Source organism: Epinephelus lanceolatus, chromosome 6 (genome assembly GCF_041903045.1).
Source record: "Epinephelus lanceolatus isolate andai-2023 chromosome 6, ASM4190304v1, whole genome shotgun sequence".
Classification (NCBI taxonomy): domain Eukaryota; kingdom Metazoa; phylum Chordata; class Actinopteri; order Perciformes; family Serranidae; genus Epinephelus; species Epinephelus lanceolatus.
In genome coordinates, this window is record NC_135739.1 from 12,222,934 (window position 1) to 12,239,287 (window position 16,354).

Below are 16,354 nucleotides of genomic sequence, written 5' to 3' on the forward strand. Positions count from 1 at the left end.
GAGAAAAAGCACATGAAGCAAAGCCACAATGAGGATTTGCCTCCATTGAGCAATTTCAATCACGACTGAAGAAAGCACTGCAGAAATATTTCCCACTTCCTGTTAACTGCCCGTTATATGTCACGTCCAGAATGGTATGTAATAACTGTGTTGCTGACAGAACTGCAGAACTATTGTTCTTTCGCATTTTTTGCCTATTCAGCTGCTCTTCACTGTGACTCTTATGCAAGTTAGTTACTGTTAATAGAATAGGAGACGCACTCTCAGTCGAAAGGATCTCAAATACACTTCCTCTGTTTGAATTACCTTTGCAGAAGAAGCAAAACAGTGTTTGTTATAAAACCCCAGTGGCACACTCAAGTCGGTTGCGTCGGTTTATACAATTGCTTGCCCACCTACTAGCCCCCCCTGGTGAAAATAACTGGAGTCGGGTATTACTGTCTTTAAGAGGCTGGGGCACACTCATGTTGTAAGCTGGCGCAAAGCTACAAAGTACCAAAGGTATTCATGGAACCAAGATGTTGGCATAGCTTTATGGGAAGGGGGCTAAATGACGCTCCAAAGTTAGGCTACATTTTATCGAGAGATTAACTGACTTGGCCATTTTCAAAGGGGTCCCGTGAACTCTCCCTTCAAGATATCTGCATGAAAATGGACTCCATGGGTACCCACAAGTCTTCCCTCAACTTGAAAAGGCTTTTCACAATAAATGTTTGGTTCCTTACAGTCAATGTACTCCTTTAAATGAAAGTTCTATGTTAGCCTTTTTTTTTTTTTTTTTGAGGAAAAGAATCCTTTTTGAAGAAAAATAAATTGTTTAACATGTATAGATATATAGCATATTAAAGTAGGATCATTGTGGAACTCAAAAATTTGCATCAGATAATTAGTAATATAAACTGTAACATAAGAAACCAAAGCTTATCAGTATTGACATGGTTTTCGACTAGCATGTATACTTCAACAACATAACTGAACTCCTGAAATTCAGTTACAGCTTTAGGTTTGCCACCCTAAGATTTTCAATGGATGTCCCTATCTGGCTGCTATGAAAATTTTCTGGGGGCGCCACTGGCAAAACTCAAACTGGTTAATTTTAATCATGTTAAGTTAACCCAGTGGGTCGTGATCGAAAAGTGGGTCATGGGTCAAGTACAGTGAATTCCCGGCACCAGATTTTATTTTGAAATGCAGTTACATGCTGTAGAGAGGGTGTATAATGGACAGATGCTTCAATCAACCTTTATTTGAATTCGGAGGATCATTGAGAGCAAGCCCTCATTTACAATGATGCCAAATGTACAACAACCATAAAAACAATATATAAGAACAATACAATAAAAATAAAACAGAGACAAATTTAAAGCAATTACACTCATGAGTAAAATGGCTAACCAACAAGGATTTAAATTGACCAGGCTGTACAAAGGTTTCCAACTTCAGTGCATGCTGCAAAATGTTCCAACTGTGAGCTGCACAGAAGCTTAATGCAGTTTTTCCAAATTCAGTATGTGGACATGGTACTTCCAGCATAAGAAAATCAGAGGAGCAGGTCGGGTATCTACCACTTCACCGCCTAAATAAGGAGCTAAGGTAATGAGGAAGCCTTCCAGTAAGGGCCTTATAAACAAAGAGAAACCAATGCCTATCATGTCTGACAGACAGGGAAGTCCACCCAAGTTTTTCGTACAAGATACAATGATGAGTAGAATAACTGTCACCAGTGATGAATCTTAAAGCTGAGTGGTAAACAGCATCAAGTGATTTTAGGGTGGAAGCAGATGCGTGTTGATAAATGACATCACCATAATCCAAAACTGACAAGAAGACTGCCTCAACTACCCGCTTCCTGCAGGACAAAATTATCTCTATATTTATCAAAAAAAATACCCAATTTTCTGATGCAGCTTTGTAACAAGTGTGGTGATATGATGCTTAAAAGTGAGTTTTTGATCCAGCTAAATACCAAGATATTTATATTCTGGAACCCTTTCAATATTTTGACCATCCTGGGTCCTGGTGCCCAGCAGTATGTCAATGTCAACTTCATTTCCAGAAAAAAACATAAATTTGGTCTTGTTAGACTTAACAGAGACAGCAAAGTGGCTCAACAACATGGCCAGCAAAGCAAGTATGACGTTGAATATATTAAACTGTGTGGACCTTGAACTAATAATTAAGCACAAATCTGGACCCCGTGGCTGGACCAGTTGGGAAACACTAAGTTAACCCATATTCATTTGCTGCAGTTTTTTGCTATTCTGGAACTACTGAAATGATAAATATCACTTGACAGATGGATATTTTCATATATTCAAGGCCTCGGTGTCCACAACATTTGCTGGGTTGAATAATTAAAGTTAAAAAGTAAAAAATAGCCCACAAAGACAATCTGTTTCCCATTCACTCCTGATGCTTGACACCCTTCAGATAATATAAATACAGTCCTGTCACATCCATACAATCCATATAACATTGCTAGTATTTGTGAGTCTATCACAGGCAGCATACAATGCCCACATTTCATAAAAACATTAAGTGCTTGGTAGAACAGGAATCAGTATCACTTTGAAAGTGTATTGCTGCATAAAGTGGAATGTTGGCCTATTCACTAATACGACTTATGTAAATCTCTGACAAAACCAAATTGCATAACTTTCCCCCCAAAAGCTTCTTTGTCTCCACTTCATTATATTCCCAGTAAAGGCCATGTCTGCCTCAAGCCAGCTGTAATTTGATTAATCCACCGAAAGGGTAGCCAGACGGTAAGAGCTTGCTCTGCTTCTTTTCCCATTCTATTCAAAATTGCAGATCTCCTATGGGATATTATTTCGTGACATTCGTGTGATTTAATTCTACTTAAAAAGATTTTTTCTATTTGTTCTAGTTCTCATAATATATTAATGCTTTGGCATCATTTGAATATTGATTTGATCAAATGTTAGTGTTGCTATTGCTGGAGCAGATTGTATCGACTTAAAATTGATAACCGTTGTATTTTTAGCAGTGCTGTGGATTCTGCAGGGAGGGAGGCTGAACAGCTTTTGACGAGATGGAGACTCTTGTCTTTTTGTTTTCATTTTCTGCCCTTGGCGTTCTTTATGCCATGAACACCATTCCCGAGCTTCAAGAGTAAGTCATAACATTTACTGATTTCTGCTCAGTCTCTACATACACTCTATTTTATGTCTTTTTACTTTTCTGTTTTGGGGGGCAAGCTATAAATGATTTCTATACAATTACAGCAACCACAACACATACTATTATTTGATACTATGCAATCAAAACTGTCACAATACAATTAAATAACTATGCTGCAGGTGATTCTTTCCACTGGATGACAGACAGTATACTTTATCACCACTAGAGCACACTGTAGGCTCAAGGTATATTTCTGTCTGTGACTGTGACCACTTCATAAATCCTCCATCACGTTGAGCACCACTAATTCCACGATTTTCAAAGTGTACTTGCCAATTGCGTCTTTAGTTGTGTAAACTCTTTAAATAATTAAACCTGACATTTCGTGGAGGGGCAAGATAACGAACAGGGAACAAAAAGAAGGACACGTGAACAGAATTTGTGGAGATAATCTGATGTGATGTTGGAGATAATTACTTTTGTAAGCTGTAAGGGACAATTTTCTTATTCAGTGATTATATGTTTATTGGGGTAGTGCCTTTATAGTATTGTCTATAGTTGATGATTGTGTGCTGCATCACCGAAGCATGTTCCACTCCCCCCTCACACACTTTTTACCGCAAGATATTTCTCATTTCCGACAGACTTTTACACATCTCTTGTGTGAATATCTTTTGGAATTTGTGGACATTGACAATCAATACAGACTGCACAGAACAGTTTGATAAATTGCTCTTGACATACAATATGCCTCGTGCTCTTCCACTCTGCAAACAAACAGTATTGTGTGCATAAATCTTCCTGCACTGTTGAATTGGAGAGGTAGCGAGGGAGCTTCCCTTTGCTCTCACAGCATTTGTTTTCCTTCTGTGAGCACACATTGTGAGTTTTCTGAGGATGTAATGTTGTTTACCAGGAGATACCCTAAGCACATTAATCTTTTCCAGTGCGAGGCAGCACTACCTTTGACCAGTAAACATGGAGGGCAGTGCTGAACTAACATGGCCTTAACTTGCTGCTTCCCACACCTCTGCCTATGATTGATTAAACCTTTGTACAGCTGTGTTTTTAAGCCACTGGTAGGTATATCACCACAGCAGTATGGGAGGTGGAATATTGTAGGTCTTGAGTTTCACAAAGGAAAGCTTTTGTAATATATACTGGAAGTGTACAATATGGAATAAAATTCTGTAACTTGGTCGTTGAAAGAAATTGGATCAGATTAGCAAGGTAATTAAAGGTGTTAAAATATGCTCTATTCAAGGTCATAGACATGGATTTAACATTTGGGAGGAGCAAATCTGCAGCTAATCTTTGACTAGGTTATATTGTTTGCATGCAGAACTGCAGTACACTGTCATTTTAGAACTGGTAGTAGCCTAATAATCAGGCTAAGCCCCATAATCATGACCCAGTAATTTGTGTGTGTGAAACCAAGTGAACTCTGAGTTATTTTAAGGTTGTAGTCACATTGTTTTTCCCCCTAAATCCTAACCTAAGTAACTGTACTTGCCTTAATGTAACCAAACAACTGTACTTGCCTAAACTTAACCACATAACTATACTCTCAAACCTAACCTACGTAACTGTGCTTGCTGTAACGTAACCACATAACTTAACTTGCCTAAACGTAACCACGTAACTGTGCTTGCTGTAATGTAACCACATAACTTAACTTGCCTAAACTTGACCATGTAACCGTACTAGCCCAAACTTAACCTATTCAACTGTACTTGCCTAAACTTAACCTACATAACTGTACTTACAGTACCTAAACCTAACCTATCCGAACTTTACTTACCTAAACCTAACCTAGGTAACTGTTCTTGCTGTAACGTAACCACATAACTTAACTTGCCTAAACTTGACCATGTAACTGTGCTTGCCTAAATGTACCCTATTTAAATGTACTTGCCTAAACGTAACCACGTAACTGTTCTTGCCTAAACCTAACCTATCCTAACTTTATTTGCCTAAACCTAACCTACATAACTGTTCTTGCCTAGACGTACCCTATTTAACTGTACTTGCCTAAAGGTAACCACGTAACTGTTCTTGCCTAAATGTACCCTATTTAAATGTACTTGCCTAAACGTAACCACGTAACTGTTCTTGCCTAAACCTAACCTATCCTAACTTTACTTGCCTAAACCTAACCTACGTAACTGTTCTTGCCTAGACGTACCCTATTTAACTTTATTTGCCTAAACGTAACCACGTAACTGTTCCTGCCTACACCTAACCTACATAACTGTACTTACCTAACCCTAACCTATCCTAACTTTACTTGCCTAAACCTAACCTACGTAACTGTACTTGCCTAAACGTACCCTATTTAACTGTACTTGCCTAAACTTAACCTACATAACTGTTCTTATCTAAACCTAACCTATCCTAACTTTACTTGCCCAAACCTAACCTACGTAACTGTACTTGCCTAAACCTAATTGTGCTTGCCTAAACGTAACCACGTAACTGTACTTGCCTAAACTTAACCTACGTAACTGTACTGGCGTAAACCTAATCTACCATATTGTACTTGCCAAACCCTAACCTACAAACTTTACTTGCCTAAACCTCACCTACATAACTTAGTACATAACTTTACATCATGTTACATATGAACCATTGTATGTGTGTTTTTGTAAGACGACCTGCTGTATGAGGATATTTTGTGATAATAATGACTGTTTGTTAGGTTAATATTGCTAATGCTAATGATTATTTTGGTTGCCTGTTGTAGAATAGCATTTTTTAAATCAATCTATTTGAGGTGTGGGGGGCGTCGGGAGGTCTCCCTAAATATATATTATAATTACTGCCTTGGGCCTATAACACTACAGGCAATCCAGTGCATATAATACAATAAAAGAATTCAATTTTCAATTCAATTTTATTTATAAAGCCCAATATCACAAATCACAATTTGCCTCACAGGGCTTTACAGCATACGACATCCCTCTGTCCTTAAGACCCTCACAGCGGATAAGGAAAAACTCCCCAAAAAAAAACCCCTTTAACGGGGAAAAAAAAACGGTAGAAACCTCAGGAAGAGCAACTGAGGAGGGATCCCTCTTCCAGGACGGACAGACGTGCAATAGATGTCGTACAGAACAGATCAGCATAATAAATTAACAGTAATCCATATGACACAATGAGACAGAGAGAGAGAGAGAGAGAGAGAGAGAGAGAGAGAGAGAGAGAGAGAGAGAGAGAGAGAGAGATGCAGGTAATGACAGTAGCTTACAACAACATTAATGAAAGTAATAATATTATAGTTATAGTATAGAAAGACATTACCCTGTAAGACCTTTGGAAAAGTGGGACTGGTGACGCGGGGCCCAAATGGCAGGGAGTTCCTCAGAAAGTCTGGAATGAAGCGTTTGGTTTGCTTTGCATTTTGTAGTTCTACATAATTAGTGCCATAACTAAATTGAAATTGGCTGAATAAATCTGGTTAGAGACTAAGCTTTGTAAAAAACAGGAAGGCCACTATACTATACCTCCATTATACTGGAATGCCATAACCCATTTTCTTTGTTTGGTCTGATCTTGAAGCACCAATTTCAAAAGTATTTGTGTCTGTCTACTGCATAGACAGACCAATTTTAAGAAGCCCCATTTTAAGGCCCCAGAATTTAGTGCAAAGCTCCTGGAAATACCAGCAACACCGACTCTGAATTTTCTTGTCAAATGTCAGGACCAAGTGATTCATCAAACTCAATATATATTTTAAAAGCTTGGATTAAAATTAGTCTACCCCTTGTGCTAAAAGGAGATCAGGAAGGTAAATCCAATGTGACACTGCCATCTCGCCAGGAATCTCCAGGCACACCAGCAGTGCCTGCCTTTGCTCCCTCTGGGCGCAGTGCATCTATCACAAAGATTTCCCCTCACACTTGTGCATTATTTCTCCCTGTGCTTGCTAACTCTGGGTGGTGCGTGATTATTATTCTCTCCGACTTCCCATTCATCATCATTTACTAATTTAGCACTGCGGAGAAGACTGGCACAACTTTCACGGGAGAAACTAATTAGTAAAGAGAATGAAGCAGAAAATCAGAGGGAGATTGGTGTCTAAAAGTGCAGAGAGTGTCAGCAGTTAGGTTGTGGACAATGTGTTGTTATTTTTCTTGGATAACAATTGAATTTCTCTTCTTTCACAGGCCTTATGTGATCTTGGAGATTGGCGTTGCTGTGCTGGTGGTTGTGTTTCTGTTCTACTTCCTCATCACCCGTGGGAACCCACCTAAAGACCTCTTATTCTTTGGTAAATAATACGACTATGTACATTTCCCAACTCACATGCAATATAGTGTATTTCTAAAGAACAGAGTTTTACAAAGGTTGAATTGTATGTAACATGAATTGTGCTGTATTCGATGTGATTTCACCTGATATGGCAAAAGCAGCTTAGACTGATCAGGCTCAGGGCTTAGCCAGACTTTTCTGAGGCATGACTGCCCCCTGCAAGCTGAGGACCTTCATGGCACTTCTACACACTAACTGTTACTGTATTCTTTTGAGTTTGACCTTGAAGCAAAATGTAGCTATTGGACAATGATCATACAGGAGAAAGCTCCACAGTCACTGCTCCTGTATAAAACATTCACCGCTGACTGACTCTAAACGCCATGGACTTCTATATTCAATTTGATAGTGTGACAGTAGCAGCTTGTGCAGCCATGAATTAAGCTCTTCTACGGTGATTTGTGTCATATTGTCCCTCGTTATGTGTATAGCTATCGGTCAAATAAGTTCTCCGTTTCCAGCCAAGGTGTTCCCCCCGCAAACACATCCCTGCAGCTGATGCCAGGGGCTACGCTAGCGGGACAGAAACAAGGTGATGTATCGGTACTCTGTGCCCAGGGTGATACGAGTGTTGTGCAGGAGAACCCACAACAATGGGGACAAAGCCGTGGCAGGCTCTTCTCAATGATAGAGAGCCATAATCCCCATGCTATCTCACCTGTTAGATGTCAGAGATAAATCTGGTTGTCCTGAGGATTACAGAGACGCTGGTACACACGAGAGACAAAGTGTATGTGTGTGTGCGTGTGTGTGTGGGCATCTGTGTGCAAAGAGTGTGTGAAGGACAGATAGGAAGGATGTGATACAGCGGTTTAAGCCGTGGTATCTGCAGAGAGATGCCCGTGTCACAACCATGGTCACAACACAGTGATTCCCTTTATAAATGACATTCTGTTAAGTCCAGGCAGCAAATCATTGCAATGGCTTTTACAGCTGCTCTTTATGAACTGATTCCAACTGTAAATCACTGATGCAGGCGTGTGCTTTGTCCAACATTTATGTGTGGACTCTCCTTTTTTAGATGCATAGATGGATTACTGATCAGTGTCAGGGCCCCCCCTGGCCTTTGCCTACAAAATTAACACATACTACTGACCAGGAAGAGACTCTGAATGACTATAAAGAGGCAAAAAAGGCCACAAAGAGATGCAAACAACTGCAAAGACACACAAAATAACTACAAAAAGACACAACATGACTACAAAGAGACACAAAATAACTACAGAAAGACACAAAACAAACACAGGGGTACACAAATTGACTACAAAGAGACACAAAGACATGCAAACAACCACAAGAGTACACAAAATGACTACAAAGAGACATAACATGACTACAAAGAGACACAAAACAACCACAAGGGTACACAAAATGACTACAAAGAGACATAACATGACTACAAAGAGACACAAAACAACCACAAGGGTACACAAAATGACTACAAAGAGACATAACATGACTACAAAGAGATACAAAACAACCGCAAGGAGGCACAAAATAACTACAAGGAGACAAAAATGACTACAAAGAGACACAAAACAACCACAAGGGTACACAAAATGACTACAAAGAGACATAACATGACTACAAAGAGATACAAAACAACCGCAAGGAGACACAAAATAACTACAAGGAGACAAAAATGACTACAAAGAGACACAAAACAACTACAAAGAGACACAAAACAACCACAAGGAGACACAAAATGACCACAAAGAGATGCAAAATAACTACAAAAAGACACAAAACAACCACAGACACAAAATGAATACAAAGAGATGCAAAACAACTACAAAGAGACACAAAACAACCACAAGCAGACACGACATGACTACAAAGAGATACAAAACAACTACAAAGAGATGCAAAACAACCAAATAGAGACAAAATGACTACAAAGAGATACAAAACAACCACAAGGAGACACAAAATGACTACAAAGAGACACAAAATAACTACAAGGAGACAAAAATGACTACAAAGAGATACAAAACAACTACAAGGAGACACAAAATGTCTACAAAGACACACAACATGACTACAAAGGGATACAAAACAACTACAAGGTAACACAAAATGACTACAAAGAGATACAAAACAACTACAAGGAGACACAAAATGACTACAAAGACACACAAAATAACTACAAAGAGATACAAAACAACCACAAGGAGACACAAAATGACTACAAAAAGACACAAAATGACTACAAGGAGACAAAAATCACTACAAAGAGACACAAAATAACTACAAGGAGACAAAAATGACTACAAAGAGATACAAAACAACCACAAGGAGACACAAAACGACTACAAGGAGACACAAAATGTCTACAAAGATGCACAACATGACTACAAAGAGACACAAAACAACCACAAGGACACACAAAATTACTAGAAAGTGACAGAAAACGCCTGAAAAAGACACAAAATACCCTTTAAGAGACACAAAATTACCTCGAAGAGACCCAAACCATTACAAAAAGACAAAGTACCACAAAAAGATTCATATCAAACACAAAGAGATGCAAAACCACCACAGAATCTGTTTGTCGTCTTCCTGTGTAGGAGAGGTGGTGGGGGCCTTTGCATATCTGTGCCCAGGGGCCAGTTATCTCATAATGTGCCCATGTTGCTAGATGCTCTGTTTCTGTTAATTTGAACACACTAATACATATGATATACTGTCCATCCAAAGTTATCAGTGTCAATGTATGCATATTGAATGTCCCCAAACAGTCATACCTCCCTGACTGGTTTGTACAGTTTTAGCCATGGATGAAGGGTCCATTGCCTTATATTGTTTACCCCACATGCTGAGTCTGCCATTGTGAACTATGCAGTTGATACCAATCCAGGCAACATTTTTCCAGTCATTAACAGTCCAATGGGCATGTTATCCACTATAACATCCTTTTACAGTTTGTCATGGACGGCAGAGGTACCCCTGTGTGTGTGTGCCCAAGCTGGTTGTTACACTCCACAATTACATCGTGACATTAAATTTCATGCTGCACCACACACTGATGGTGACTTGTTATGGTCCGAAACACCTGATCATCTGCTGAAAGTCTGCGACATGCTGTAGCCAATGTTTTGGTAAGCTGTCGTGTGTAATGCATTGTTCAGCCGTGAGATTGCTGCCTTTGAAAAATCCACCAATGGCCTTGGTAATGCACAAACCTGCCCCCCCGGCACCCACAATAACCCCCTTCTCAAAGGGCTAGAAGGCTCATTTTTAGGAATCCAGTCATCTGTAATAATATGAATAAGTGAATGAGTGCAAGCAACAGAATCATCCTACATAATCAGATCATCACTGAAAACAACACTGTTTGAGGATCACTCACAGAGACATTTACTGTGTGGCACTGAAAAGTCAAAATAAGTTCTAATTAAATAATCTATCTTGCCTTCTTTTCCAGGCTTTTGTGATAAAACTGGCAAATTTTAACACATCAACATTAAACAACCATTCTGAGTTTTTCCACCTGAGCCCCAGAATAAAGTCAAACCATTTCATGGAACATTAACTTTCTTAAGTCATCATAGTTTGTACAGTATAAAAGGAAATGGGACTGGCTCTCCACTTAACCTAAATCAAACAACACACCTTCACACATTCTTTTGTCCTCTTGAATATGTTTAATCATCCAGCCTCAATGACTGGAGGAAGAATACCAGCTCTTAGCTGTGCAACAAAAGATCTTTGTCTACTAAATAAACGAGATGTTACATATGGTTCAGGGCTGAACTTCAGTGTTATATGCACGTATCCTTAATTTTGGCACTGTGACAATGTTTTCAAACCTTTTGTCTTCAAAATTCGGTTTATTTTTAATATAGTGAACAATACAACATTAATTATTGCTGGAAATATACAGCACATCCAGCTCCTTAAAGATTTGGTAAAGCTCTTTTGCCCATGGAGAACCATGTGATTTACTTCACATAAACACCTTCTTATTTATTCTGCTCTCTGCCATTTTGATTTGATGGTTTCACAATCGGATCATTTCATATTTTCTTTGCACTGCTCCTGGTACCCAGCCCATGTTGCAAATCTATGAACCCCTCAGAAAACACTGCATGGCTCTAATCTGTCCTATAATAATAATAACTAGTCCATACCCATTGAGTACAGCATACCATACCATGACTAAGTCATACCAAAAATTAGAAAAGAACAACAGCATTGGGCCACAGGGGGAGCCACAGCGATCGGTCACATTTTAGCCATTTTTAAGCATTTTTCTGTTGTTATAGTGCCACCCAGTTGCCAATTAGAGTTAAATTTCTCCAGTCACCTTGAGGCGTCCTGTTCTACATATCTACCAAGTTTAGTAAAAATCCATATGGTGGTTAGGCCTAGATAAGAAATTAGCTCTCTAGCGCCCCCATTTTGTTTGATGGGGTCAATAATGGAGGGGTCCCCTCAGATTATGTGTGGTCATATGCCTACAAAGTTGCGTGGTGATGGGTGAAACCCTTGAGATGTTATACACCTCTATGTGATGAGCCACGCCCTCCGCAATAGTCATTGCCTTATAGAAGCTCAGTTTTAGTAAGTTTTCCAACTTTTGCCAAGAGGGAACTTTAGATATTGGTCCCTAGATTATGTTCACCAAGATTCATGCAGATCGGTCAAACTTCCTAGGAAGAGATCGATTTTAAGTGTTTTTCAAAAAATTCAAAATGGTGGAAAATCTGTTTAACCAGAAGTTATGGGTTCTTGAGGCAAATTTGTTCCTCATGAGGAGAGGCATCTCTGTGCAAAGTTTCATGTCTCTACGACATATGGGGCATGAGATATGCCCATTCAAAGTTTGCAATTTCAATCGGTTGCTATAGCGCCCCCCTTTGGCCAATTGATGTAATATTGCTTCATTGGCATCCTCCCATGACCCTCTACCACTGTGCCAAATTTCACATGGACTGACCAAGTCAGTGAGGAGAAAAACGTGGAACAGACACACAGACAGAGTTTTTGTCAGTAAGATAGTGCAGCAGTGGTTTCGTCACCTCACAGCAACAGGGCTCCTGGTTTGAGTTGTGTGGAGTTTGCATGTTCTCCCTGTGTCAGCGTGGGTTTCCTCCAGGTACTCCAGCTTCCTCCCACAGTACAAAGACATGCAGGTTAATTGGTGACTCTAAATTGTCCGTAGGTGTGAATGTGAGTGTGAATGGTTGTCTGTCTCTATGTGTCAGCCCTGTGATAGTCTGCTGACTTGTCCACGATGTACCCTGCCTCTCGCCCAATGTCAGCTGGGATAGGCTCCAGCCCCCCATGACCCCTGCCAAGATAAGCAGTTACAGAAAATGAATGAATGAATAAAAATAAGTGGCTTCAAGTTGGTCAAAACACATCATAGTAAAATCACAATACATGCAATAAATAACACAACATGTACAGTACAGTACAGACAATAGACAATAATGGACATGGTTCCAGTGTGAATGATGTTTACAAATTTAGTATAGGTACTGCATTTGGTATGAAAGACACCACAATCTGTCAGCCTTCTTGTTTACTTGCATTTTATATATATATGCATTCCAGTTGTTCTGCTTTTCCCCAATAATTTCCCTGGCCATGTTTGTAATGCAGGATGGTTTATTTTTGCTCTTAGTCCCCAGGCACCATACCATGTACACATATTACTGTAAATGTAAATCACTTTCAACAAGACTCCTGTAAACATTCTCTGAAATATTCCTGCTTATATCGTATGAATTGCTTCTCAGAAAAAGTTTTTTTTTGTGTTGGCTATAAAAAAGAAGGAAAGAAAAAAGTAAGTCTGTGAATATGTGAATATGGAAAGGGAGTTGCTGTTGTTTCCACACTTGTTATGAAATAATACATACTGTATGCAAATGATATGGAAGGACTCACTGTTTCTGTTATATCAGTGCTGGAGTGTGGGTATAAAGTAAAAAAAAATCAGCTCTCAAAATGTTTTGCATCAAGTCCACAGGGAGTAGAGCCGTTGATAAAAGGGTCTATAACAGCATTGAATCAGCGTGGTCAGGGGTTTTTAGTTTGGAGTATTAGTAAGACCCACATGCCACTCATGTGTTTGTGTAGCTCCACACTTTCGATTCTATCTTGTGGACACGGCCTTTCAGCTCTGCTGGGCTCTTAACCTGAGGACAGAAGAAGGTTGTTCACTGTGGACTCAATATAAATATGCCTGCAGCCTACCTCACTGCTCAAGACTTAATTTTCTCCCCACGCTATCCCATAAATCACTGACTAGCCAGTTGAGGGGAAATTTTGAACTCAAAAATAGTGAATTAAAAAGCTGGATAAAGCCTGGGAGTTAGGCAGAACACACTATATGTATGTGTACAAGGTTGACAAAGCAGACTGAGTTATTACATAAAACTTTCAAAATCAGAATTGCTTTTGAGCGGCAGTTGTTCAAAGCTGAAAAAAACTGCATAACGTCAAGGTTTCGTGAGTCCTGCAAGTTTTTCCTTTGAGTCTTAAGCTGATATTGCACAGCTGCAATAACCACCACCCACCTTCCCTTACAAACACACGACTGACAAAAAAAAAAGCTTTTAAAATGAGTCATTTTTTCATGTCCAGTATCAGGCAGATTATTTTCATTTCCCTGTACTGTTTCTCATCTTTGCAGTTTTTGCTGAATTTTCCTTTACTTGTGTCATTGACCTGGTGAGTGCCTTGGAATATGACGGTGTTATCTCTGGCTTCATGGAATTCTACCAAAAGACTGTAAGTTTCTTACTCACATCTAAAATGTTGATGATAACCCTTACCTAGTGCAAGACAACAACACTTGGTCTTAAAGAGACAGTTCACCCCAAATCAAAAATACATTTTCTTCCTCTTACCTATTGCACCATTTAGCAGCCTGAATTGTTTTGGTGTGAGTTGCCCAGTGTTGGAGATATCAGCCCTAAAGATGTTCATCTTCTCTTGAATATAACTAGATGGCACTCGATGGCACTCAGCTTGTGGTGCTCAAAAAGCCAAAAGATGTATGGAAAAGTCAACAGCAATGTCTCGCTCCAAAAATCATGACCAAGTTACTCAAGATAATCCACAGACCTTGCTGTGAGCAGTTTCATGTTGGAAGTATCTTCTTTCTACCAAACAACACCTGCCAACTGTATCACCACGCAGAAGGAAGTGTGCATCTACTCATGGACGAGAGGCTTGTGCTTGTGACAGTGAGTAGATGCACGCTTCCTTTTGAGGAGTAGTATGGTTGGCCAACACATTCTCACTCTGACCTCATCACATAATGATGTTTGGTCATGGATTTTCCACGTCCAGATACAACGTACCCTGGGTGCGTTGGTTGTTGACGTTCTGGGACACCAAGACAAGTTCTGCCTGTTACATTCTTTGTCTTCTCTCAAAATACACTTCCCTTTTCACAGGAAATGTAACTTTTACATACAGTCTCGATCAAGATAAACGCTCGGTACAACACTGCGAACTGCTGTTTCTTTTTCCTTCAACATCAAACACACTTGGTTGGGTTTAGGAAAAAAAGAACAGGGTTTGGCTTTCTAATCTTACAAGACGGAAACACCACTCTCCTGGGTGAAAGTTGTCGGTTGTTGGACCCTTCCAACACTAACCACTGTCGCCTTAACTTTTGTTCTTGTCCTGCCACATTTCCCCCATGTGGTCACTGGGTGGCATCAAATACTATAACGGCGACCAGCTGTATATCATGCTTTTTTCGTCGGTGTCTGACACCGCAAGCCACTGCCCAAATGCTTGGTTTTGAAGACTGCAGAGTGAGACCACACTCAATAACTCACACCAAAACACTCTAGTTTAATAAATAGAACTACAGGTAAGAGAAAAAATATGTATTTTTGATTTTGGGGTGAACTGTCCCTTTAAAACTACAACTTCATTTCAACCCACTCTCTGTCACTAGCACACTAACTAACGTCTGTGTTGTAGGGAGAGCCTTATCTGGGGACAGCCTATGCCATCATGATGTGTTACTGGGATGGAATAGCTCACTTTATCATGTACATGGTGATGATCGGCAGGATAACAGACAGGTGGGTGATGTCAAGTCAGTTCACATCAATCTCATTTATCTTGCTCTCCATCACAAAGCGCCTGCCTCAAAAGACTGCAGAGATCTATAGTACCCGACAACTACTTAAGAGGCTGTAGAAGCTGTATGGATGTCGCAGTGATACAGTACATATCAGCACTAAGATTAAATTTGCTACAGCTGCACGATAGGCTTAAAATCTGTCATTTCCACATATTTGAGTTTTTAAAAAAGAAACGGAGATAGAGATTCATGGGTTTATTACATTAAATTCACTCAACGGCCTGAATAAAACAGTACTTTGAGAAAACGGGGTTCTCTAGAGTGAGTTAGTCATAAAGTGCAGTTAGTGAGTTCAAGAGTTCAGAGCGACTGCTGCCTTGGGGCAGGTGCTCATGGAAATGAAATAATCTTTCAAACAATGCCAGATTTTTACCGCTGGGAGAAGTTGTGCAGGGCTTTGTAGTGCACAAAACATGTGATAGTTGTATTATTGTGGATAATTTGTGGAAAAGGAAATGAAAATGCAGTAAAAGAATTTAAAAATGAGACAATAAACTAATATAAAACTGAAGTATGAACAATAGTCCATCCATCCATCCATCCATCCAGCCATCCAGCCAAGCACCCCAGACTCCCCTCTACCCAGCAATGCTTTCCAGCTCCTCCCGGGGGACCCCAAGGCATTCCCAGGCCAGATGGGATATGTAATCCCTCTAGCGTGTTCTGGATCTACCCCAGGGCATGCTACCAGTGGGACGTGCCCGGAACACCTCTAACGGGAGGCACCTAGGAGGCATCCCGATCAGATGCCCGAACTACCTTAACTGACCCCTTTCCACGTGAAGGAGC

At 39.9% G+C, this 16,354-nt stretch overlaps 1 protein-coding gene across 3 annotated transcripts in view; it reads left to right on the forward strand.

Moving 5' to 3' along the window:
- tm6sf2b (transmembrane 6 superfamily member 2b) overlaps positions 1-16,354 on the forward strand; it is a 30,070-nt gene continuing 13,716 nt past the window's right edge. The window contains exons 1-5 of one of the 3 annotated variants that reach the window (XM_078169139.1): positions 1-134; positions 3,005-3,132; positions 7,308-7,411; positions 14,093-14,190; positions 15,400-15,503. In XM_078169139.1, the coding sequence (XP_078025265.1) occupies positions 3,053-3,132; positions 7,308-7,411; positions 14,093-14,190; positions 15,400-15,503 (386 nt within the window). In that variant the 5' untranslated portion in view covers positions 1-134; positions 3,005-3,052. Of the gene's footprint in view, positions 135-2,700; positions 2,766-3,004; positions 3,133-7,307; positions 7,412-14,092; positions 14,191-15,399; positions 15,504-16,354 lie in introns of those variants that run through there. The other 2 variants (XM_033622554.2, XM_033622555.2) reach the window with 2 other exon arrangements.